General features: G+C 36.7%; 3 protein-coding genes and 1 pseudogene across 14 annotated transcripts; 2 read left to right on the top strand and 2 right to left on the bottom strand.

The window, feature by feature from the left end:
• Positions 1-510: 510 nt before the first annotated feature.
• On the bottom strand, positions 511-7,533 carry LOC117630979 (B3 domain-containing protein Os07g0679700-like). Of its 7 annotated transcripts, none has more exons than XM_034363869.1 (13): positions 7,083-7,533; positions 6,772-6,910; positions 5,577-5,658; positions 5,355-5,456; positions 3,938-4,845; positions 3,705-3,801; positions 3,376-3,550; positions 3,130-3,206; positions 2,589-3,014; positions 2,390-2,439; positions 2,018-2,131; positions 1,879-1,946; positions 511-1,401 (listed from the first exon to the last, which is right to left on the bottom strand). In XM_034363869.1, the coding sequence occupies exons 2-13, from the start codon at positions 6,882-6,884 to the stop codon at positions 677-679; spliced, it is 2,937 nt and encodes a 978-aa protein (XP_034219760.1). In that variant the 5' UTR covers positions 6,885-6,910; positions 7,083-7,533; the 3' UTR covers positions 511-676. The 7 variants fall into 7 exon arrangements, with proteins under 7 accessions (XP_034219760.1, XP_034219763.1, XP_034219762.1 ...); XM_034363872.1 differs by having other exon boundaries at positions 6,772-6,903; positions 7,084-7,533; XM_034363871.1 differs by having other exon boundaries at positions 6,772-6,913; positions 7,085-7,533.
• Positions 7,534-11,033: 3,500 nt separating this feature from the next.
• Positions 11,034-12,272, top strand: LOC117629695 (two-component response regulator ARR17-like). Its single transcript, XM_034362263.1, has 5 exons — positions 11,034-11,214; positions 11,495-11,571; positions 11,689-11,766; positions 11,886-11,956; positions 12,051-12,272. The coding sequence occupies exons 1-5, from the start codon at positions 11,034-11,036 to the stop codon at positions 12,178-12,180; spliced, it is 537 nt and encodes a 178-aa protein (XP_034218154.1). The 3' UTR covers positions 12,181-12,272.
• On the bottom strand, positions 12,183-19,635 carry LOC117629548. Of its 6 annotated transcripts, none has more exons than XM_034362064.1 (19): positions 19,405-19,635; positions 19,098-19,153; positions 18,949-18,971; positions 18,644-18,831; positions 18,280-18,396; positions 18,091-18,133; positions 17,725-17,801; positions 17,414-17,509; positions 16,881-16,935; positions 16,556-16,652; positions 15,447-15,642; positions 14,796-14,955; positions 14,672-14,709; positions 14,363-14,432; positions 14,179-14,280; positions 14,051-14,076; positions 13,031-13,937; positions 12,889-12,938; positions 12,183-12,746 (listed from the first exon to the last, which is right to left on the bottom strand). In XM_034362064.1, exons 2-19 carry the CDS (start codon positions 19,137-19,139, stop codon positions 12,580-12,582), a joined length of 2,454 nt encoding a protein of 817 aa, XP_034217955.1. In that variant the 5' UTR covers positions 19,140-19,153; positions 19,405-19,635; the 3' UTR covers positions 12,183-12,579. The 6 variants fall into 6 exon arrangements, with proteins under 6 accessions (XP_034217955.1, XP_034217956.1, XP_034217954.1 ...); XM_034362065.1 differs by having other exon boundaries at positions 13,052-13,937; XM_034362063.1 differs by having other exon boundaries at positions 12,889-13,937; positions 19,098-19,265.
• On the top strand, positions 19,147-22,384 carry LOC117629693 (annotated as a pseudogene).
• The last annotated feature ends 429 nt before the right edge of the window (positions 22,385-22,813 follow it).

The following is a 22,813-nucleotide window of genomic DNA, read 5'->3' as shown; positions in this document are numbered from 1 at the left end:
GATAATAAAGGGGCAGAGTGACAGAGAAAAGAGAAGATAAGGAGCTAAAATTACTAGAATGCTCATGCCACATTAGCATACTTAACGGTTTTGTGGATGGAAATGGACAGAAGTGGTAAAATGAGAAAATTTCATCAATTTTTAAAGATTCAGGTGGTTAAGTGAGAAAATTTCAGTTTAAGAGGATAAAGTGAGACCGAGCGTCCATTTCAATGAACGAAACAATAAATAAATCTTTATTTTATCATGTGAAATTTGGATTAAGTTTGATTTGAGATTCTTCAATCTTCCCGGATGCAGTTGAGTTAATCAAAAATTTGTTAGCGTTGCATACATGGGTTAAGCCAATAACATTAACATGATATTGACAGGGTGCCTTCCTAACGTCGGAGTTTGCTCTTTCGTAAATTAGAGTAGTTTAAAATACTTTAGACTATCGTTTGTATTAAAAAATTATTGGCGTTCCAATTGCAAGACTAGGAAGGCGATCATGCACCGAGCAGACGGTAGTTTATAAACACCATGGATTCGTCTGTTTTGACTTGGAGGTAAAGGCATTCATTGACTCTATGGAACTGGTAGAGATGTATAACACTGCCCATTAAAAGTAAAAACAAAATAAAGTTATACTTTGACAACCAAAAAAACAAAGAACCAGGGCAACAGCCGGATTGTTTCAGTCTGCATCACCTCTACCCTCACAGTCCCACGCCGCAACAGCTGAAAGGCAGCCTTCATTTGACAGGCGTCTTTCACTCTCATCAGTAGCTTGTGTAAGTAAAGAGGAACCAATACCTGCCTGTGGCTCGCACATCATGTTTGCGAGGCAACTTTCCTTCCTGTAGTTGTTTAATGGTTGGGAGACAGCGTCAGCAAGCCTCAACAAGGTCAATCCTGAAGCCTGCACATACGGGTTGGGTTCACAATTCAGATCAATTTGTCCAGCGGTGGAACTTTCAGCCACATCAGCTTCAATTCTGCCCTGGCAGCCTCCATTCTCTGATGAGTGATTCATATGCAACCCAACCTCTGTTGATGTGCCATTTATTTCTGACTCATCCTTGTGGTTGTTATTATCCTTCTGAGCATTCTCTGCTTCACGTTCTGATTGGCGTTTCTTCTTGCGCATCATGAGGGTTTTGAAGCGCCGTCTAACTGTCAAGCACACATTGCATGTGCATGTTGGCTTGTGCTTGCCCTTCCCACTTGGTGGTTGAATGCATACTATGCAAGTGCAGCCTGGGCGGTGACGTGGATGTCTGGTGGTGGCTCCAACTGATTGCTCACCTGAGTCAACCACATTATCTCCCAGAATGGCAGCACTAGCCAGGGCATCCAAACCAGAAGGTTCATGTACTTGGGTTTCCGTACAGTTCTCTATGATTCTTCGCTTCTTTAAATCTGGGAAAATTTTAAAGACAGCCAAAAAATCAGAGTAATAAATTCATTGATGTTACAGACAATATGTTTTTTTTACAACTTAGTGAACAGAGACACCAAACAATCCAGTCAGTTATTGAGGTTTCTATCGCAGGCAACAAACTTCTGTTCAGAGAAACTTCATTCCCTGAGCAGATAACAATGCAAGCAACCCAAAAATATGCACAACACTAAGCGAGCATGTAAAAACATGAGATGTCCATTTCAACAATTCTTATAGCAACGAACTCGGGCCTTTTACAAATCCAAGTAAAAGCTAGATCTGTATCAGTGCTTGCTCTGACGGATGTTTTCAGACACAACACATGCATATGTTCGATAAATGTATTATAAATATAATAAGAAAAAGATTTCAAAATAATAAAATGCTACTTTGTTATTCAAGGAACACCTCTTTAACATAGAGCTGTAGAAAAAAGACGTAGGTTTGAATTATACCTTTGCTTGCTCTTAGAAGACTATCGAAATCCTTCTGGCTCATCTCCTCTGGTGCAGAACATGAGCGCCTGTCAGGATACAAAAGAAACACAATCAATCTTACATCTCATGTACATAAGAAAAAAGAAAAAAGTTGCACCTGCTTGTATCCCAAGAATTTTCTGAACATGTCCACTTTGGAGGGAGAAGAACACCAGCAGGCAACCTCCGCCACTTGGAGCAATCATCGCATTGAGCCCATTGTTCCTGTCTCCTGAAATATAGTGCCAGATATTCAGCAACAGAGGTGTTTTTCACATTGCACGCAAAACAATTAGTCCTCAATGTACAGTATACTGCCTACCCTATAAGGCATGTGTTCATGTGCCAACAAGTTCGATGGCTACATTACAAGGTTTAATAATGGATTCAAGAGGTTCGAATATGCTCTTTCAGGTGGCTGGGCAGAAATACAATCCTCTTTCTCAACATGATAAAGTAACAGAACATAGTATATCTCACAAATACTTACTCAGATGATGAGGCAGTGAATAGAGATCTCTTCCCAAAAACTGGGGGCTCCTAGAAGAAATAAACAACATTGATCAAATAACTAACCAAAGAACCTAATGGAATTTGAACATTTAAAAGGTTGAATCTGTCTAAGCATCATTAGCATACATGATTTCAGATAACAAGAGGGGCACTCACTATAACAATAACATACTTACATCATACTCCTCAAATTCATGATCTTCAATAGTGACAATGCTTGGTTTGACACTCGGGGGTGGACGAAGCAAGTCCTGTGCTTCTTCCCATGTCAGCCTCAGCTCCAGAACATCTTCACTATGCATGAGCAACCTCTTGCTTTTTGGCCCAATATTTCGGGCCCTCTTCTTGTCAGAATTCGACACTGGCTGCTGCAGCAAATCCTCACTTGTTCTGTGACCATGATAATCATTTTTATGCAAGCTCATATCCCCATCAGTCAAATGCAAATGTTCCGATAAAGCATGTAGGTGAGGATCCTTGCTTCCTGTATTTGTTTGGAAAAGGCCGGGGTTACCACTTCCAGTTGCTGGATTCTCAACAACACTAGGACAGGAAGTTTCCCCAGGAGTGCTGCCGTTGGGAAGGATAGATGTTTGGGGGTCCTAAGTATTTAACATTTGTATATAAATGTCAGGTTCCATCAGAACAAAAAAACAAAAAACAAAAATGCAGTAAGATGATGCAGATTAGATGGAATATGCAACTATGAAACTTGACCTGCATATCTAGCGATTTGGATGCCTTCCGAAATCCCATTACAAGTCTGCCTCCAGGATCTATCCGACTGAATGTCACTGCAATAAATGAAATCAGATCAAAATTCAGATTTGTGCTGGGAGTTTTTTTTTTTTTTTTTTTCCTTTTCTTTTTCTTTGTGGGGAATGAGAAAGCTGAGAGATTATCTGGAACAGTGGAAAATGTTTGGACTTTTTTTATCTCTCTACCCAGAATATAGAAGCATACCAGTATCACCCGCTTGCAATTGCATAGACTGTATGCAAGGTGTTACACCTTCTAAAACATACATCCTGCTATTATTATTTGGCCAAAATCTGAACTGAAAGAGCCATTCATTCCCCTTCACATCTTGAATCTTTATAGGAAGGCCTTCTGATTGAGAAATAGGAGGAAAATACGCCTGCATTCAACTCCAGTTCATACAGATGTGCCAAGGGGGAAAGGATACATAAAGGACAGATGAGGAGAAAAGGAAAGGAATGAAAAATAATTTTCCCCACCCGTCCTTCCCAAAATTGTAAATAACATAATATCGTTAACTTGTTAATTTTTACCTCAGCACATGCTTTTGGGAGAACCAGACGACCAATTCGACCTGCATCACTGGCACTCAACACCTTCTCAAACAGTGGCACAATAGTAGAATTCAAACTTAAAAACATAATTAAGGCAAACACTGCATTCAAACTGACATATAATCAAAAGCTTTAACCATACATTTACCAAATAAGAAGTGTTTAAAAAATATATGAATTTCAAACAGAAATTCTGAATTAATCAAGGATACTCTCCAGATAATTTCTGCAGCTCTTGATCAGTAATCCTCGGCCAGTATCGAGGAAGTAACTGATTCTTCCCCCGCCCTTCAGCAGGTGGCCTTGCAACACGCACATTAGGAAATCCACCTTTATTTGTCTCTGAACTCATAGCGACACCAGGTTTCAAGGGCTTGGGCAAAATAGGCCTAGATTTTTGCCCCTGTTGGAAGGAAGAAGGTGTCTTGCTTTGTTCTCTTCCATCCACAAGCCCTTGTTGGAAGGAAGAAGGTGTCTTGCTCTGTTCTCTCCCATCCACAAGCCCTTGTTGGAAGGAAGAAGATGTCTTGCTCTGTTCTCTTCCATCGAGAAGCCCTTGTTGGAAGGAAGAAGATGTCTTGCTCTGTTCTCTTCCATCCACAAGCCCCTGCTGGAAGGAAGGTGTCGTGCCCTGTTCTCTTCCATGCCCCTGTTGAAAGGAAGAAGGTGTCTTGCTCTGTTCTCTTCCATCCACAAGCCCCCCAGGAAAGGGTTGTACAAAACTTGGAGTTGCAGATGGGGATCCCAAAGTCATACTCAAAGATGGCTGAGAGGATGATTTATTCATATCCTCTATCATTGTTCTACCATTGTCAGATTTGGAAAATGTCAATGATCCAATAGATGGCTGAGTGGTACTTGAAAATCCCAAGCCAACTTCCCCCTTATGATTTATCACTTCTTCTTGTTTCTTTTGCACAAGGGATACATTTATGTCACCTCTCTGAGGTTGAGGCAAAAGGTTGGATTCATTTGCCTCCATGATTTTGCACAATTGCAAAAGTTTTCCTTCATCAACAGTATTACTAAATGCTCCATTCTGAACAACAGTAGATTGCCGATCACTATAGTTACTTATTTTCAATCCACCAAATCCATTCAGAACATCATCATTCTGGATCTGCACATAAGAAAATAAGAATCCATGAAAATCCTATAGGTCATCTGTGCATGTGCATGTGCATGAGCAAGAGAGAGAGAGGGGGGGGAGAGAGAGAGAGAGAGAGAGAGAGAGATATATATATATATATATATATTGTGACGGATAAAGACCAATTTCTTATATATTCGTTACATAGCAATAGAGTATCTAAAATTACTAATGGGAGACAATGAGCATTGCACAATATTTTGGATTGCCATCTATTTGGATAGGTTTGCCGTTGAGCAGATGAAAACAGAAGAATCAATGCTATGAATCAACAGAGAGTACAAACTATGATATATATAACTAGTTTATTTGTTTTCTTTAACTTCATATATGCATAAATTTATGTTCTTATGACTGAAGTTAACTATCAACAATGGAAGCGAAAGAGAGAGTTTAATGCAAATGCATCATTCACTGGAGATCAAGATAGTGACTTTAAAATGGGAATTTAATAACCAAAATCCTGAATTTGTTCATACCACACGAGGTTGAGAACTCTTTGCACAGCTAATACACCCTACACCCCCATAGTCCAGGCACTCATACAATGACTTCGAGACTATGCATCCACAGTGGAGAGGCTGCACAAAATTGAACAGATTTTAAAAGTAGGTCAGATTGAGTGAGGGAGGGGGTGAGAGAGAGAGAGAGAGAGAGATTGAATAGTTGTTTTTTCTAAGATGACCAAACTGCAAGCTAACCTTGCGGCACAAACTGCAGTCCCTCCAACCACTTTCCCCCGCATGGAATTTATCACAGAAAACTAATTTCTCATATGCAGCTCTGGAGTACACGCAGTGCCATGGTCCAGCATAAAATATATTAGAAACAGGGAAATAGATAAGATGTTGTGTGTGTGTGTGTGTGTGTGTGTGTGTGTGAACAAATGAACACCAGCATTAGAGATGACATGTTTACAACATAAAGTAGAAGTGCAGCATTCCTTAGACAAGAGATCACAAATGAAACTCATTATCCAAAGCATGAAACACAAGGCAGAGTAGGTACACATTTCCACTAGCATGGGTACACATACAGAAGTTGAATTATTATGCATAAATATAAAAAATCAACATACAACAAAACATAAAAGTATATCATATAGACAATGAGATTCTAAATTGCTCAGCTATTAGTATGGGAGAAAACAAACAGATCAAATAAGGCTAATTCTTTCCCCCATATTTACATCTGATATCAAGTGACTTCCGAAAGATTAATATACAGTTCAAAGAGATTGCAGTCAATCATTCCCATCAAACTTTGAAACCACAAAAAAAGATATAGAAGCTAATTGTAGATATTATAAAATGAATAATACTGTAACATCTGAAACAAAAGTACTTGATATGAAACATAAGCACCCCTACATTAAGATGAAAAAGCCACAGTTAGGTTCTCAAAAGGCTGGCTGAAGTACTTTCAGCCCCAATTACTTGGCTGGTTTCATTATGGATATTCAGAAACTTGGGTATATGGGAAATATAAATTGGTCAAACTACATACATAACAAAATTTCAGCACGGTTTATTGATCATTCTCAAAATGCTCTATGGTCATAAGTAATTCGGCAATTCTCTAATTCCTGTATTTCTCCTTTACATCAAATAAGTTGATTATCGACAATGTTGCTAATTCCTTCATGGCCCACGCTAAAAATAGAAAAAGCTCATAAATAAACGCAATTAGCCAAAATTCAACAACAATAAAATCGCAACATAAATAAAAATCACAACATAAAATGGCTGCCTCCTCTAAACCCACAATACACATAAAATCCCACGTGAACAAGTAAAACCCATAATCCCACAACGCCCTTCCACCACCGTATCAACCACACAACAGCTGAAAAATTAAAACTTGGTAAGCCAAATTCTAAAAGAGGACAAAAATTACCCGCACTTGAAGCATAGATGGGCAAATCCACCAGATCGTAAAGGCCAACCTTTCTTCCATTCGTGCGTATTAGTCGTTCCACACAAAACATTCATGCAAATCTTGGACCCCATTATCCCAAATTCAACCCCTGCAAACCCTTAAATCAAACAAACAGAGCAATCAAACTCAAATCCCTAAACCCCTTTTGACTAAAACCCAGAAATTTAAACAGCAAACACAGCATTCAGCACAATCATGCACAACATTTGAGATTGGCAAATCACTAAACAAAAAACAAAAAAAACAGCAAAAGAAATTAAAAATCCAACCTTTTTTTGTCCAAATCTGCAAAACCCAAATCTTGAAAACGACTAGTCATTCAAATACTGGGCAGAAACCATGAGCAGAATAGAGTGAGCTGCGGAAGAAGAAACGAGTCAAACTCAGTGGATTTTTACCGTTTCACAAACGTAAGTTGTAACGGCGAGTTGGGGTGGGGGGTTTTGGGCTCTGTGGGTAAGACCAAGAAAGAAAGCGTGTATTTTGTATATGAAAGAGGGTAAGAGAGAGAAGGGGAGAGAGAGAGAATGGGGGAGAGAGAGAGAGAGAGAGTGCATGCAAAGCAACAGATGCATAAAATGCATGCACGACACTTGAAGACACACCGCTTAACAAGTCGTCTCCTTTTTTACTCGATCATTGACACACAGTGTACACTGTACACTCCCCTTGTATTTTCAGTTTTCCTATTAGGACACTGATACGCTCACCGACGGTTTCGTTCTTCTTCCTTCCTCCTCGTTGTGGGCTTGGCTCGGTGAGCTATGACTTGTCACTTTGTTGATTTTTTTTTCTTTTTCTTTTTTATTTTTTTTTCAAGGAGAAGAAAAGGGGCTGCGCTCTAATCACCGCACATTGCACCCACTTTGCATGATGCCTTGGGTTGTGTTTTGCCCATTATGATCTTATCTGTGCAGTAATTAATTATGGGCTTAAAAGGTAATTTTATCTTTGTGTTTTGTTGGGATTTCAATTTTTAGTTTTGTGTTTTTAAATTTGAAAATTGTGAAACACACACAATCAAAAAAGTGTAATTTATTTTGTTTTCACAAACGATGAGATATTTACAAAAATAGTTATTGACTTTCAACACACTTACCGCTCCTATTAGGGATAATCACAATTACGTACACAAATATATCCAATTAGATTTATATGAGATGAATTTGAAATCTCCCTCAATAAAATATAGATAAAAATTAAATTAACTCTTTAAACGTAACATATTATACACGTATTTTTCACATAAAATATCATCCTTTCTTTCTTTCTTTTTATCTTTTTGTTTTTCTTATAGCAAAAGTGTGTGAATAAGGAAGAAACCAGTTAGGCCCCTCTCCAAGTGACAACGCATACCCTGGCTAGTTATGACTTCACGAGCCACCATATTGACTCTCTTTCAACAAGAATTGACTACATCCCTCGTAAATCTTTATCACATTTTGCCCCTTTGAATCATTGAAAGACTATTTGGTGAACAAAACGTATTTAAATTCTCTATCAACGTATCATGTAAGGATTCAATCATAATTAGTGGCAGATTTAAGGGTTTAATTCATCACAATAGTTGTAAATTTATACAACTTGAATTGCGAGTTCTTTTATACAAACAATATTTTAAGAGAATGAAAAACGTCAAGTGTAACAATAACTGCTCTTAATCATTTCATGAACAAGCTCTTTGTTAAGCATGCATCAAAGCGATGCATCAGTTGAAACACAGTAAAAATTTTCAATCAGAAAATATGTAGTTGTGTGCAAGTATCATAGTTGGCACTAAAGACAACAAAGTTGCCCCAATAAAATGTGAAGCATGCCTAATAATTTGGTTGATATGACTTCATGAATCAAAGTAAAAGCCAATATGATTGCCACACCATAACTGATTGTCAAACTAAACTAAAAGGAGTGTTTATCTTTTAATATATCAATTGGATCCAAACCCCCTAACAAGGAAACTGCATACCATTTACAGCCTCAAATGTCTTCAAGTGAATGAACATAACAACACCTTAGCTACAGAAAGTAATTCTCAATAAAATCAAAGTGAATTTTTTAGGGACATGACATGGTGGAGGAAATGGGTTTGCCTTGTTTCTGGGTCAAGTCTTTGACTTTGAGTTCATGTTGGGTTTGGGTCAACCTCAGTAGGTTCAGTTCAACTATGGCCCACAAAAATGGGCTCACCTCAAGTGTGCAGCCCAACCACATTTCACTCCAGTCTGGTCCAGTATGATTTGTTTGTTTTCTTTTTTTTTTTTTTTTTAATCGGTGATTTGTTTTCTGGTTTGTTTGAATAAAACTAAATTATATGATTTGTTTGCCTTATAATATTTAACACATTTATTTGAAAAATACGATGAAATTTTGAAAGATTCTTAGACAGCTATTACGTATCAATTATCATATATATATATATATATATATATATATGGATTCCAGAAAAGAAAAAAATTGTGAATAGTCAAATGTACTCAACCGGATTCTGGGATTTATAGGCCCAAATTAGCGAGATTCCTACTACAGATATTACGTGTCAATCATATGTAATTTCTTGTACGTAATCCTATATTTTGTATATCAAATATGTTTTATGAGGAAAAAGTAAGTATAATTATATATAAACACAGTATCTTTCCAGTAGTTGAACAAGCGGGTTTTACCCAGACTCAAACCGTTTTCCCCAAACCTTTTATACTTAAATTTTAAGTCAACAACTTTATTAAATTGTTTAAAAATAGTTTAAGTCTAATTTTTTTTTCATGGATAACTTTTATTCATTTAATATTTTTAAATAACTTCATAATTTAATATTTTTTAACAATTTGACTTTAAAAAAATTGAAATTCCATAAATATAATTTTATCTGAGAAATAGGTGGGTATTTATAAAGTTTGGAGTGAGTTTTGGGGTTGGATATGATTTAGATTAATTAAAAATATTATTTTAACCGTTGGATTTAAATTTCAGCCGTTGGATCTTTTTTTTACTGTTAAAATAGCTTGGGTTGAAATTTAAAAATAAATAAAAAGTGTTGCGACACATGGCTCCCTATTGATTCTTCCTTGCACATGGGCTGCGTCAGCCTTAAGTGGGCTCCACCAAAAAGGTTTCCAGGCGAGGCAATAGTTGGGCTGGTATTTAGCCGTTTGGGTTTTCCCAAATTTTAGCCCCTTACTTTTTTTTTGAATTTAAGAGAGAAATTGGACAAAAATTTTAGATATTTTAGATTTAGCCTCATAGGTTGGAGATGGAGATGGCCTAATGTATTTCTCAGAATTAGTCACATGTGATATTTGTCTAAATTGAACAAGACTAAGTCATTGCTAATTATTGTCGACTAGTGGGGTAATTTCATGGATTATTTTGTGCACATAAGGAAAAAAATGTGGGTGTAAATCGTCACAATACCATATTATATGTTATTAATTCATGTGCTATAAATATAGGTGGACTGTGAACGACGAATATTCGTATAGAACGTGACGTTATTACCGCGCCAAAAAAATTATGAATTTACAATCAAAGAATTACACTATCAATCATGTATTAATTGTTGACAACTTAAGTGATCAGATGATTGAGTTCATCATATGCCACTTAACATCAATGACTATCCTTTTACACTCAAATAGACTCTGCTGAAAATTGATTAAGGAGCATCAATATTGCAAATGGAAATGCTATTTATCTATCTATATATATATATATATATATATTGTATAAAATTAAATTAAAAAACCCAATGTGAGTGGCATGCAATTATGAAAACTCACAAATTCGCGTTAATATATAAATAAATAATTAGTACGTGTGTATTATGAGATACTAACTAGGATTATATATGATGGATCGTTGAGTATCCTTGTAGATCCCATGATTATTTTAAGGATCGATATTAGATAAATATAATCCCATAATTTTACCATTTAGTTACTAATATTAGACGAACCAAATCTTGATGAGCTGGAGAGGATTATCATAAATCTCTAAGGAGTGATCAGAAAATATCAGAAAAAAGGAAAAAGAAAAGAAAGAATCAATATTAGAATCAAAAATCAAAGACCAGAATGACGAAATATCTGTATATATATATATATATCACAAAGACCTAAAAAGAAGACGAAATATCTGTGAACAAATTGATTTTTTCCTGATTTCCTTTCACTTGTTTGCTCATATATATTGTATAGGGTTTGTGGGTTTTGAGAGATTTGAGAATGGTTACTGCCTCTGCTACTGCTTCTGCTACTGCTTCTGCTTCTGCTTCTGCTTCTTCTTCAGCAGCACCAATATTAATGGGGTGGGATGGTGATGAAAAGCCACATGTTTTGGCTGTTGATGATAGTTTTGTGGACCGCAGAATCATTGAAAAGTTACTCACCAACTCTGCATGCAAAGGTGACATATACATATAATATGCATATATAAAATGTTCTTTCTTTTCCTTCTTTACCATCTGTTAGCGAGAGTATGAGTTTATTATCACCCCTTTCAATAAAAAATGTCTTAAAAAGAAATGTTGCTCCCTTTTCTTCTTGACTTTTTCTCCTCCAAACTATTTTATTATATATGTTCTTCCTTGCAAGTGAAAAAATGTGCGTAACTTTATATCGAGTTTATGAGTAATTACAGGGGTCATAATAATAATAATAATAATATTTGGGTTCCTCTCTGGCAGTGACCACCGCAGAGAACGCACATGGAGCATTGGAGCTGTTGGGTCTGGCAGACGGCCAACAAAACTTCGGCAACACCGTAAGAAGCTTCTTCTACTATGCTTCATTTTTACTTACTCTAAAAATGAAATATATATTATATAAAAATATAAAGAAATTCTTATTAATCTCATCTGCTTTTATTTTTCTGTTTCAGGTTTCAAAGGTAAACCTGATAATCACTGATTACAGTATGCCAGGAATGACAGGGTATGAGCTTCTAAAAAAGATTAAGGTAATTATACAAATGTTTCAACACAAATATTGCATAACTGGCAGCTTATTTAATTATGAAATTCAGGATTAATTGAATTAATTAATCTAACCCAGCCAACCTAATCTCCCTCTAAACAGGAATCACCAACCGGGAAGGAGATCCCAGTAGTTGTTGTATCATCTGAGCACATACCTACTCGAATTGAGAAGTAACCCACTTGCACAAGAAATCCCAATTTTTCTTCTTCTTTTGTTTTCTAATCATGTTTATTGATGACTGAAATTTCTTCATCCGATTGATAGGTGCCTCGAGGAAGGAGCGAAAGAGTTCTTGCTGAAGCCTCTCCGGCAATCAGACGTTAATCAACTCAGATGTCATTTGATGAAGTTGGGAAACCCTAGTGATGAAGGGATGGTTTGCATGGGAAGATAATCTCCACTATAAAAGACAAGGATTTATACAAGAAAAGAATCACAAAGGCTAACAGCAATATAGCTATCGATACTTAAAACCTGTTTGATGCATCAGACACTTACATACATTGTAACCTTGTTAATCTCTTCAAATCCTATTATAATCAGCTTATGATCATGTTTTTATTTTTTTTATGTTATTGTTCACACGTACAAGAGATTTAAATTTAAGCATAGTTTGTGCTTCTGCTCCTTTTTGCTGCTGTAATCTACCATACCAGTATGATCTGCAGGCAGTTGCAAAATCACCTCCTGAACCATATATGGAAGGGCAGGGTGCAAAATCCATGACACAACTGAAAACGATGTTAACGACGAAATCCCCACATCTATTTAGACGTCAGTCGTGACAAACGTGTTATTTCTTCTTTATGCCAGTCTGGGCAGCTGCCTCCTTCAGCACCTTCTGCACACAAAGAAACTGAACATAGCTCTGAAGCATCATCACCCGACAAGATGAGTCAACAAAATCACCTTGTTGTTTAGTTTCTTTCTTTCTTTCCTGAGGCTCAGCATCTTCCATTTCTGCATTAACAAGTGAATGAAGCACATTAGTCTGCGGAAAAAAGGCAAATGAAGAACTAAAAAAACATTTGCTCAACCTTACCACTCTATAATGAGAAACAAAAAAGAAGTTAAAAAGACAACTAAGAAAAATATTACATACCTTTGGTCCGATGTTGACATGGAAGAGGAATTTCATAACCATGGGGATCTCTGGAAACAATGAAAACCTCTTAAGTACAAATATAATAGGCTTAAAGAAGAGTTGGGGAACCAAACATAAAAACTTGAGGGAGAGGAAATACTTAAATGTTTGTACAACATACTCCTTGCCATCTATTTTGCTGTCAAATTTGCCTAGAGTCTTCAGAGACGATGATGCCTTCTCTGCATGATCAGGAAAATAGGTTGACTTCACACTTGCCTTTAGTCCTGGAGCTGCATCTTTTGCTTCCTTAAATTCACTGTTCTTGCTCTTCGATGTTAAAGCACCCATTTCATCATTGTTTTCTGTGAACAAACCGTTGTTCATAATACAACTTTCTTCCTCAAGCTTAAATTCTTCGCTGGGCTGGGATTCTGCTTTTCTTCCCTCAACTTTGCTGACACTTTCCTGCGCTGATAAATCAGGAGATGGTGTGTTTCCAGGAGAATAGGGAAACAACTCTGTTTTTGTTGATCCAACCCCTATCTTAGAAGTTTTAGGAGAATCATGAAATTCAAATTTCTCAGTAATAAAACTGCCAGAAGGTGAACTTGCAACAGGTTCAGAGTGTTTAGAAGGAGATCTAGGATCAAGATGTAATTCTGGGACAGGACTTGCACTAAAAGGATCTCCAAACAAGAGCTTTGAGCCTGCAGATGGACAGTTTGTATCTGAATTTTGATGGAAAGAACTGCAAACTGAATTTATATTAACCGACATATATCGCTCCTCAGTGAACCAATTGCTGTTTGGGTTAAACTTTTCATCGAAAGGAGAGTTTGAGTAGTGGGATGGTTTTAACTTTGATGAATTTGACATCTTTGTACATTTTCCTGACCCGTGTGCAATATTCTCTGGGTGAACATCATGTCTGCTTTTGTCATGTGTCTTTCCTGTAGAAGTTACATTTGCATGATATTCTGGTCCAGCATATGCATTGTCATGTCTTCTCTTGCTTCGATTCCTAGTTGACTTTGACAGTGAATTATCAATTGCATTGACTCTCACTGACATCAATGGTTGGAAAAAGAGCAATTTTAGTTTATGAAAATAAGATAATTGCATTGGCAATAACAGAAACTTAATTCCAAATCATCATATTTTCAGTTGATAGATATACCTGCACTTGATGAGCATGATTCTTCGCTGCCAAAAAAGACACAGTAGGTAATGACACATAAGACTATATGAGTCAGAGTACGAGGCCAGAAAGAAATCAATGTGAAACAAAAGAAAGCCACTAATTACCTCAGCAAGCTCAAATTATCCCTTTCATCAGTCACAAAGCAAGACCAATCTGGTTGGTTGGTTACACCTCCAAAATCAAAACTCCTTCCTACTGTATGGTGTCTGTATACCATCACAACAAAACACAACTCTTGAGTTTATATTTACATTACTAATAGGAATTTAGCTCATACAGTAGGCGTACCGTGCCCCATTGGAAATCATAAAATCATGATCATATTCTGATCTTTGGTGCTTGGAATATGAAGGTGCCCCTGATTAGATAGAAGTGATCAAAGCATCAGAAAAAAAAGCCATAGATGAAAGCAAACAATTCCATTCTGTATAAACTAATATGTCAAAAGTTTAGCATGGCATTTCCATGTTAGCCCTTTCATTACATGGTCTAAGAAATGGTCACAACTTACGAGTTAATAGAATTCTACAGACATAGTTCTAGTGTTTCTAGAATTCTACAGGCATAGTTCAATTGAGAGTTTAAGACATAGAGCACCTAAGATGTCAAACTTGTCTGTTATATCTGTTGCAGACCTGTACAGATGCCACAACTCTATCAAGAAGATATAGTATAATTTCTCAAAACAAGAAAAAGAAAAAAGTAGAGATTAATTAAACACCTCAACGGTGAAAAGGGACCTTCAAAAGTAAAATCTGGCGTCTTATACGTTCTGTGCATAAAATTATCAACAGAATCACAGTTCATTTCACTTGGCCTCTTCCATGATAAATCATGTTCCCATTCATTAAAAGAGCTTTCATCTTGGAAGCAACGCCTACCTGGTAGACATATAACAAATCATATCATACCTATATTTGACCACTATTAGAAGGAAATCACCATAAGTAAAGACAATCTCAATCTAGTGAGCAATCATAATGTACATAACAGAAAGCTGACAAATAACTGGTCTCAATTTCATTCCCTGGACTCATTAACTTGATACGGAATAAGAAAAAGCATATCTCAGGAAACACTACTCGTAAATTTCATATCATGTTGAATATAATATATACATATAATAATTCCCATGACTGAAATATCATATTTCCACAGTAAAATTTCACCAGAGTTTCACGCACTTGAACCTAGAGACCTAGAATAGATCGTTACACGCAGTATTGTCAGATAACTGTTAGGGAATGATTTGTCCAAAAAAAAAAAGGATAACTGTTAGGGAATGGGTCAATACTGCTTATCAAGCTAACAGAAATGATGGTATGTTAGATATCACGTTCTGTTGCACTGTGCCATAAGAAGAAGTATTTACCATCCCATTTATCTTTGCCGCAATTTTCAGCATGGTCAAAGATTCTCCTGGATCCATAATAACTATCTAGTTTACCACTGTGACCATCATGTCTTGATAATTTCTGCTTTGAATAACCAAATGAATCCATTGAATTGGTAGAAAACTCTAAACCACTGCTACATCGGGGCATATTGATATCTTGCATCATTGCATCCTGCATAGCATCAAACTAATCAGCCTCTAAAGTCTCAAACATTGATAACATAAAATTTTTTAAGCCTTGCACCTTTACAGTTCACGACAGATTTAGTTTAGTTAACAGAAGAGAATCAACAAGTACTTGGAATGATAAAAACAAGAAGTTTTGTCTAGACTAATGTGTACAATTCCGACATATAATCAAATATAATTGAAGCAGCATAAACTATTTCATATACCAAAAGATTCTTCGTGAACAAGATGCTCAAGACCTCTGCTAGCATCTCTCATTGAAGTTTCATGTTAGGGTGTTAATGAAATTTTCTCCATTACATTTTCTATAATGTGTCTTTCGTCGCAGCCTTTTGCCACTTGTACTTAGAAAGTTAGCCTACTATGTAGTCACTTTTGTGGCTCAAGTTAACAAAGAAAACCTTGTAAACATCTTCCTCACAGCTAAAGATTATTACAGTAGAATCTTACCCTGCCTCAAACTGCAGGCAGTTCAAATTGCATTGCAACATTTTATATAAAGTGTTGTGTGTGGCTAACAATCCATAATCAAAGAGAACCAGGATTCTAAACTTAAGGAGCATTAGTACTTTGGATGCATTAAACCAGCGGCTGCTTTCTCATCAATCACATTTTAGGGAAGAAGCACAAATGCACTGATACCCACAGTAATCAAATGACGTATTACGACACAATATATTCCTAGAAATACCAATTAATGCCCACATACATAGAAGGGAGCATGGTAGCTCTTTCAACATGAAAGCTTTAGAAGGATCATGTACAAAAAGATTCTTAACAAGGGTGAATATATCAAGGAGAAAGATAATAATCCCTCTACCAATAAGTTATTTAGAGTTACAGTTCATGGACTAGTTGAAATACACTATATTAACTCAATTAATAATGCCTCTCACCATTTCAGTTTCAAAGTCATCCAGATTCTTGTGGTTCTTGAATGATTTTGGTTGCCTTGCAGCATTCAACGGCGAGGAGCAATCATAGGTGAATGTTCTATAATCACACAAGTTTAAGCCATTGTGCAGATATAGTTAGAATCTTCTTGTTAAAACCTCACTTTGCACAGCATTGCTATAAGATTTCTGTTGTTATTTAAGTAAAAGGTTTTTATGAAATTGGTGAATGCCATTTCATGGGAAATAAGAATACTTGAGTTCTGCAAGAAGTGTTGTCCTAGGTTGTAACAAAATAGCTGACAGAACAGCAGTTAAGAATAGTTACCTTGCCGGCTGTTTTGGTGAATGGACTGGTGTTTCCATTCCCACTTTACCCAAACCTGATAAGTAAGAATGACAGTGAAGAAATTTATAAAAGTCAGGAAAAAATTGGTCGATAATAATTATCATAGACCAAAAGGTACATTAAGAAGGGTTAGAAATTACATCATGTCAATTGTTTGGCAAACAAATTTAAGAAACATCTATTTTTCGTTTCTTTTCTTAAATGGCAAGTAAAGAAGGAACTGTAAGATATGACACCTTCTGAGATAGCAACAATCATGAGGAAGGCATAACATGTAAGTTAACATCAGAAAACAAAACAGATGCCTTGAAATTTGTCTCCAAGACAAGATATGCTAATTTCCTGACCAAATTAAGAGTTTCTTTATCCTCTAGCTTAGTAATTGTCCGTTTTACTTCCAGAGACTTAGACAGAACCTTATGAAGAAACTCTACCATTTAATTTTAGCTTTTACTCATGCATTATAAAGGAAACCACAAACTATGAGCAACTCAATGGTGGAACAGAATTACCTTCAACTGAAAATGCAACATGAGCTTCATGTACTGGGCTGCCTTCTACGTAGTCATTCAACCCATCATCGCCAAAAAAATCAACCACAGAAAACTCTGAAACATAAGAAGGAAAAAAGTTCATAAAGAAGAAACTTCAATACTCAGAGGTGTATATAATGAACTATAACAAGAAGGAAGGAAGTGACTTTCAAGGCACCATAACCAAAGTTCTACCAACAACCAACTTATAAGCTCATTTAGCAAGCTAAATCCGTAAGGAAAGATATATGGAAAGTGTTCAAGGCTGTATTGGATGCTTTTCTACTTACGCTGGTCAGTATCTGTCCTGCAGTCATCTGGTTGAGAATTAATTTCATTGAAAGACTTGTTATGATTAGGCATAACCCTGAAATGAAGAAAGTATATCAAATCTCCACAAGACAGGATGCACTATGGCAAAACAATCACTGATAGAAGCAACTATGCACCCATTTGTGAAGATTTATAATCAATTTACCAGCAAACAGACCGGAGTCTATATATGCAAAGTGAATTGACTGTATAATGAAATCACTTTGACCTAAGTAGCTTGCATTCATTTAGTCCGTTACAAGTAAAAATATGGCTTTTCAATGAGTGTGAGGCTAGGATGATATTCCACAAAAAGTACAAGCATCCACAGACACATCACTCACATTTTTGGTGATGCAATCTCCTCTCGGAAACCTGATTCAGCTCCTGTATCATCATATATCACTAATTCATTATTTTATCGATTTTATAAGCACAGAAAGATAGGTTCAGGTAAAAAATCTGGGTGGAGGAAAGGGGGGATGGGGAAGAAAAAGGCCCCAAAAGTTAATAAGATGAAATAGAAAGCATACTTGCTTGGTTAAATTCAACAGAGTTGAGAGGAGCAACCATCTTTGGAGGCATTGTTGGTGGATCCTTTGTGATATCATACTTCATTCTTGAAGCATTGACTTCTACATCTTCCCTTCCTTATATGGTTAGGAAAAGTAGCAAAAAGAGGGAAGGATAACATAGTTTATTATTTCAGAAGAACCCCTTGGAAGAAAGATTATAGCCAAAAAAGGAAGATAAAAGAATCTGTCTCATACATTCAACAACCACTTAAATGACAAAAATTGTGATTTACATCATAGCTTAATTTCAATTTTCAACAACCGCCGACATAACAGGAGAGAACTAGTGACTATCTGAATTTTCTAGATATTAGAAACTTACGATTGGGGCAAGCAGATTTATGTTCTTGAGCAGTCGTTGACAAGTTCAGAAAACTGAGAATATCCAACGACCGATGTTCTTTGTGATGTTGCCCAGATATGTTTATTCCATCTGCATAGGTCTCTAACCCAGTTGTTTGCCCCTGATGCTGTTGTTGTCGTCTTCTTTGTTCAAAGTATTGCTTTTGCCTTGAAAATTAAAGAATGGTCAGAACATGTTGATACTAATTATGCATCTGATGCTATAAATTTCTTTTTAACTACATGAGTTGAAAATTTGTATTGGTAAAGAAAATTCTTTTGTACCTCTGCTGTGTAGACTTCCTCGACTGAAGTTTCCCCAGTGCAACCAAGAGGTACCACGTATGAAACAAACGCTAACATGTCAGAAAAAACTTCCAACATCGCGTTCTCTAAATCCAGGATAGCAATTCAATGTAGCAACTCATACTTACAGTTGCTACTTTCCGCCTCGATCCTCCCATCCATTGCAACATTTTGAAGATGCAATCTGAAATTTCACTCCCAGGGATTAAAGTGGAACAGTCGGCAATATCAGAAGCGCTATTTGGGGAAAATACACAAAGTCCCAAAATTCAAAAACAGCGAGGAAAACATAAACCCTGAAATTGAGCCCATCGACGATTAAAAAAAATGGACACAAAACACGCAGATAGAGAGAGAGGTTGAAATAGAGCTGCAAGACACAATCGCACACTCAAGCAACCATTTATTTTGCAGTATTTGCAGCAAAAGGTTTACCTGTAGAACTCGGAATTGGTTGAAGAGAAAGCAAGCACCTACTCGGTAGTTTGGAGATTTTGCTTTTTGATTTTGAACGAAAATGAAGGTGATGACGATGGTGGTGGACTAGTGGGAATGATTGAAGCAAGCGGATAGTAAATTTGTCTTCAGCTTCGCTCTAGGCTTTGTTTTACTTCGACCTGATTTTTCGTATGAACTTAAGGAGAATTATTTTTGGCGCGTTATAAATGAAATGCACGATCGCCTTTTGTGAATCTCATATGGGCTCGGCTGGGCCTTTTTTATTCACATACTTGAGCAAAACACTGTTTGCTTTTTTAAATATTTAAATAGTATAGCCGTTCGGCTATACTATGGATTTTTTATTTTTTATTAATTGATAGTATAGCCGCGCGGCTATAATATTTTTTTTATAGATATAAAAATATCGCCCCTAGGAGCCGCCTGTTTTTATAATAAATAGTATAGCCGCGCGGCTATACTAATATAATATATTTAAAGCTTATAGCCGCGCGGCTATACGGGTATTCTTTTTTTAAAATAAATAGTATAGCCGCTAGGCTATACTGTGATCTTTTTATTGTTTTAATAAATAGTATAGCCGCACGGCTATACTGGGTCCCTTAATTTTTAATAATTAGTATAGCCGGTCGGCTATAATCTTTAAATATATACTGGTTCCTTCCAAGATTATAGACGACCGGTCATCTGAATTTAGGACCACTAAATTAGGCCTGGAGGGTGCCTTTTTTCTGTAAGTTATCTTTTCTCCGAGGGAACTGAACCTAGAAACGTTAAGCTAAAACTGAACCCAAATTAGGCCTGGAGGGATTTGATCTAGTTTTGTTATTTGCTTCATTTTGAAACATTGGAAGAGGTGAAAGTGCAGAAGGTGCATTCCGAAGATGGCCTCAGATCTTCTTAATTTGATCTATTGACACACATAAACACACATTAATCAACACAAGAAATGCATAATATATATCATTACCTTCCTTTTCTCATATAGTAATTGATGGGAGAGATCTAAAGGCAACTGATGTTGAAGGGTGTGTGTTGCAAAGTCTGGTGTATTTGGCTCGAGAAAAGAGACCCCATATATCACCATAACTTCAAGGCTGGCGCTATGAATGCATCGGTAAACTAGTAGAAAGAAACTTAGTTTCATTCCGAGCTATATTTTTGGTAATCTTTTCTTTGCTAGAGAGACCAAAAAGGTGCTTCCAAAACCATCAAGAATTGGTGTTTTTGTTGATACTGCAGAAATTTCCATCATTCAATGTTATTTTATTATGTGATCCTTTGTTCTGCAGATAAGGGTATCTTCAAACATTAGCAATGGGCAGGTCCTCCTTAATCTAGACTGTGATATGTGTTCAAACAACTCTCAGGCCACAAGGGATGCACTTTGCTTCTTAATGGATGAACCACAATTTCGAAAACGTTACTAAGAATGAATTATATAGCAGTTCATTAGGAGTAATCAGTGAGGTGAGTAGGCTTTCGTGAAGTCATAAGATGGTGGAGTTGAACTTATTTAAGTGAAGTTTCATGCTGTTTAAAAATTTATGGCTGACATATTGGGAGTTCTCTGTTTGTGGGAATTGAAGGTGGAATTCCGTGGTTTGGTTTGGATGGTTCTCTATATATTGGAAGTTGCTGCTTTCACAGAGGAGATACTCTTTGTGGGAGGAAGTTCATAAAGGGATGTAAGAATGTAATGAAGTGGGAGATTAGTAGAAAAAGAGAAGAAAGTGTCATTCATGAATTAGAAGAAAATTGAAAAGTCTTGCATGCTGTGCAATTGAAGAGAACACTGGATGGGGAAAGGAGGTCTTTATTTCTCTCTCTATCCACATGCGCGCGCACACACACACACAAGTGTACAATAGTTTGAGCTTGATGAATCTCGATAATTTGCAGATAGGTTTGAAATATGGCTGTCCGGTTGAAGATGTGATCACCGGGCTATCAATCCAATGCCACGGATGGAGATCAGTGTATTGCAATCCCACAAGGCAAGCTTTCTTAGGAATAGCTCCGACCACACTGTCTCAGACACTTGTGCAGGTTTTGCTTTCTGAAGACAGCCCTGCATATGCACATGGAAAGATTGGTTTAGGTCTTCAACTTGGATAGTGTTGCTACTGCTTCTGGGCTTCAAATTCCTTGGGAACCTTATTTTACTCAATTATCCCTTCGCTTTACCTCCTTAGAGGAGTTTCATTATTTCCGCAGGTATGGTTCCTCTGTCATTCTTATTAATTTGTGTGTCAACCTTACATAATATTTTCTCTTTTTTCAATGTCTGCAATAATAAGTTTTGTTTTGTCAATGTAGGTCTCAAGCCCTTTGCTCATACCATTTGCATATGTGATATTTGCCAAGTACACTTGGAGCTGTGTGGAGTTTCTGTGGTCTGGTGGTACAATCTCAGGTTGGTGGAATGACCAACGTATATGGCTTTACAAGAGAACAAGTTCCTACCTGTTTGCCTTCATTGATACCATTTTAAACTCCCTCGGATATTCTGACTCAGCATTTGTAATAACAGCCAAGGTTTTCTGATGAAGATGTTTCACATAATTACGAGAAAGAGGTTATGGAATTTGGAGCCTTGTCTCCAATGTTTACCATACTGGCAACGCTTGCATTGCTCAATTTGTTCTGCTTTCTTGGTGTTGTAAAGGAAGCAATCATGGGAGAGGGCATGACAAAAGTTTATGAGACAATGCCTTTGCAAATTCTTCTGTGTGGGGTTTTGATTCTCATCAACCTACCATTGTACCAAGCCCTTTACCTAAGGAAGGACAAGGGGAAGATGCCGAGCTCCACAACCTTTAAATCAATGGCATTTTCTGTATTTGCATGTATATGTGATGCTTCACTTCTTCTGTCTTGGGTTCCTGCTGTGTGTGCCTCGTACTTGTTTTGTCATCCTTGCCGAATCAGGTTTATGTTAGGTTGGTCTGATTAGGTCTCTCTTGCTATTTTGGGGCTAGAACTATCCTCTTCTTTTTTTTTGGGTCTGAGCTGCTAGAAGTAGAACTATCTCGGTTCTTCTTCTTCCTGTGTTTCTGCAGATTTTTCTTATTGCTGATTATGTTGGTTTTTAACTTGTTTGGCTAGTAACCTTTTCATACTTTGTTTTTAAGTTGCTTCCTCATATTTAAATAGTATAGCCGCGCGGCTATACTGTTTAAAATAATAAATTTAAATAGTATAGCCGCCCGGCTATACTTTTTAAAACAATAAATTTAAATAGTATAGCCGGCCGGCTATACTGTTTAAATATATGAGGAAGGCTTTGAATTTGAGTTGTGTCATGATTTCCGAGGGCAGGCATACCCAATGCATCCACATTTGAATCATTTGAGTTCTGATCTCTATCGAGGAGTTCTTGAAG

The sequence above is a fragment of the Prunus dulcis genome, chromosome 6 (genome assembly GCF_902201215.1).
Source record: "Prunus dulcis chromosome 6, ALMONDv2, whole genome shotgun sequence".
Classification (NCBI taxonomy): Eukaryota; Viridiplantae; Streptophyta; class Magnoliopsida; order Rosales; family Rosaceae; genus Prunus; species Prunus dulcis.
The sequence above is the reverse complement of the archived record's forward strand: the minus strand, read 5'-3'. Positions and strand labels throughout refer to the sequence as shown.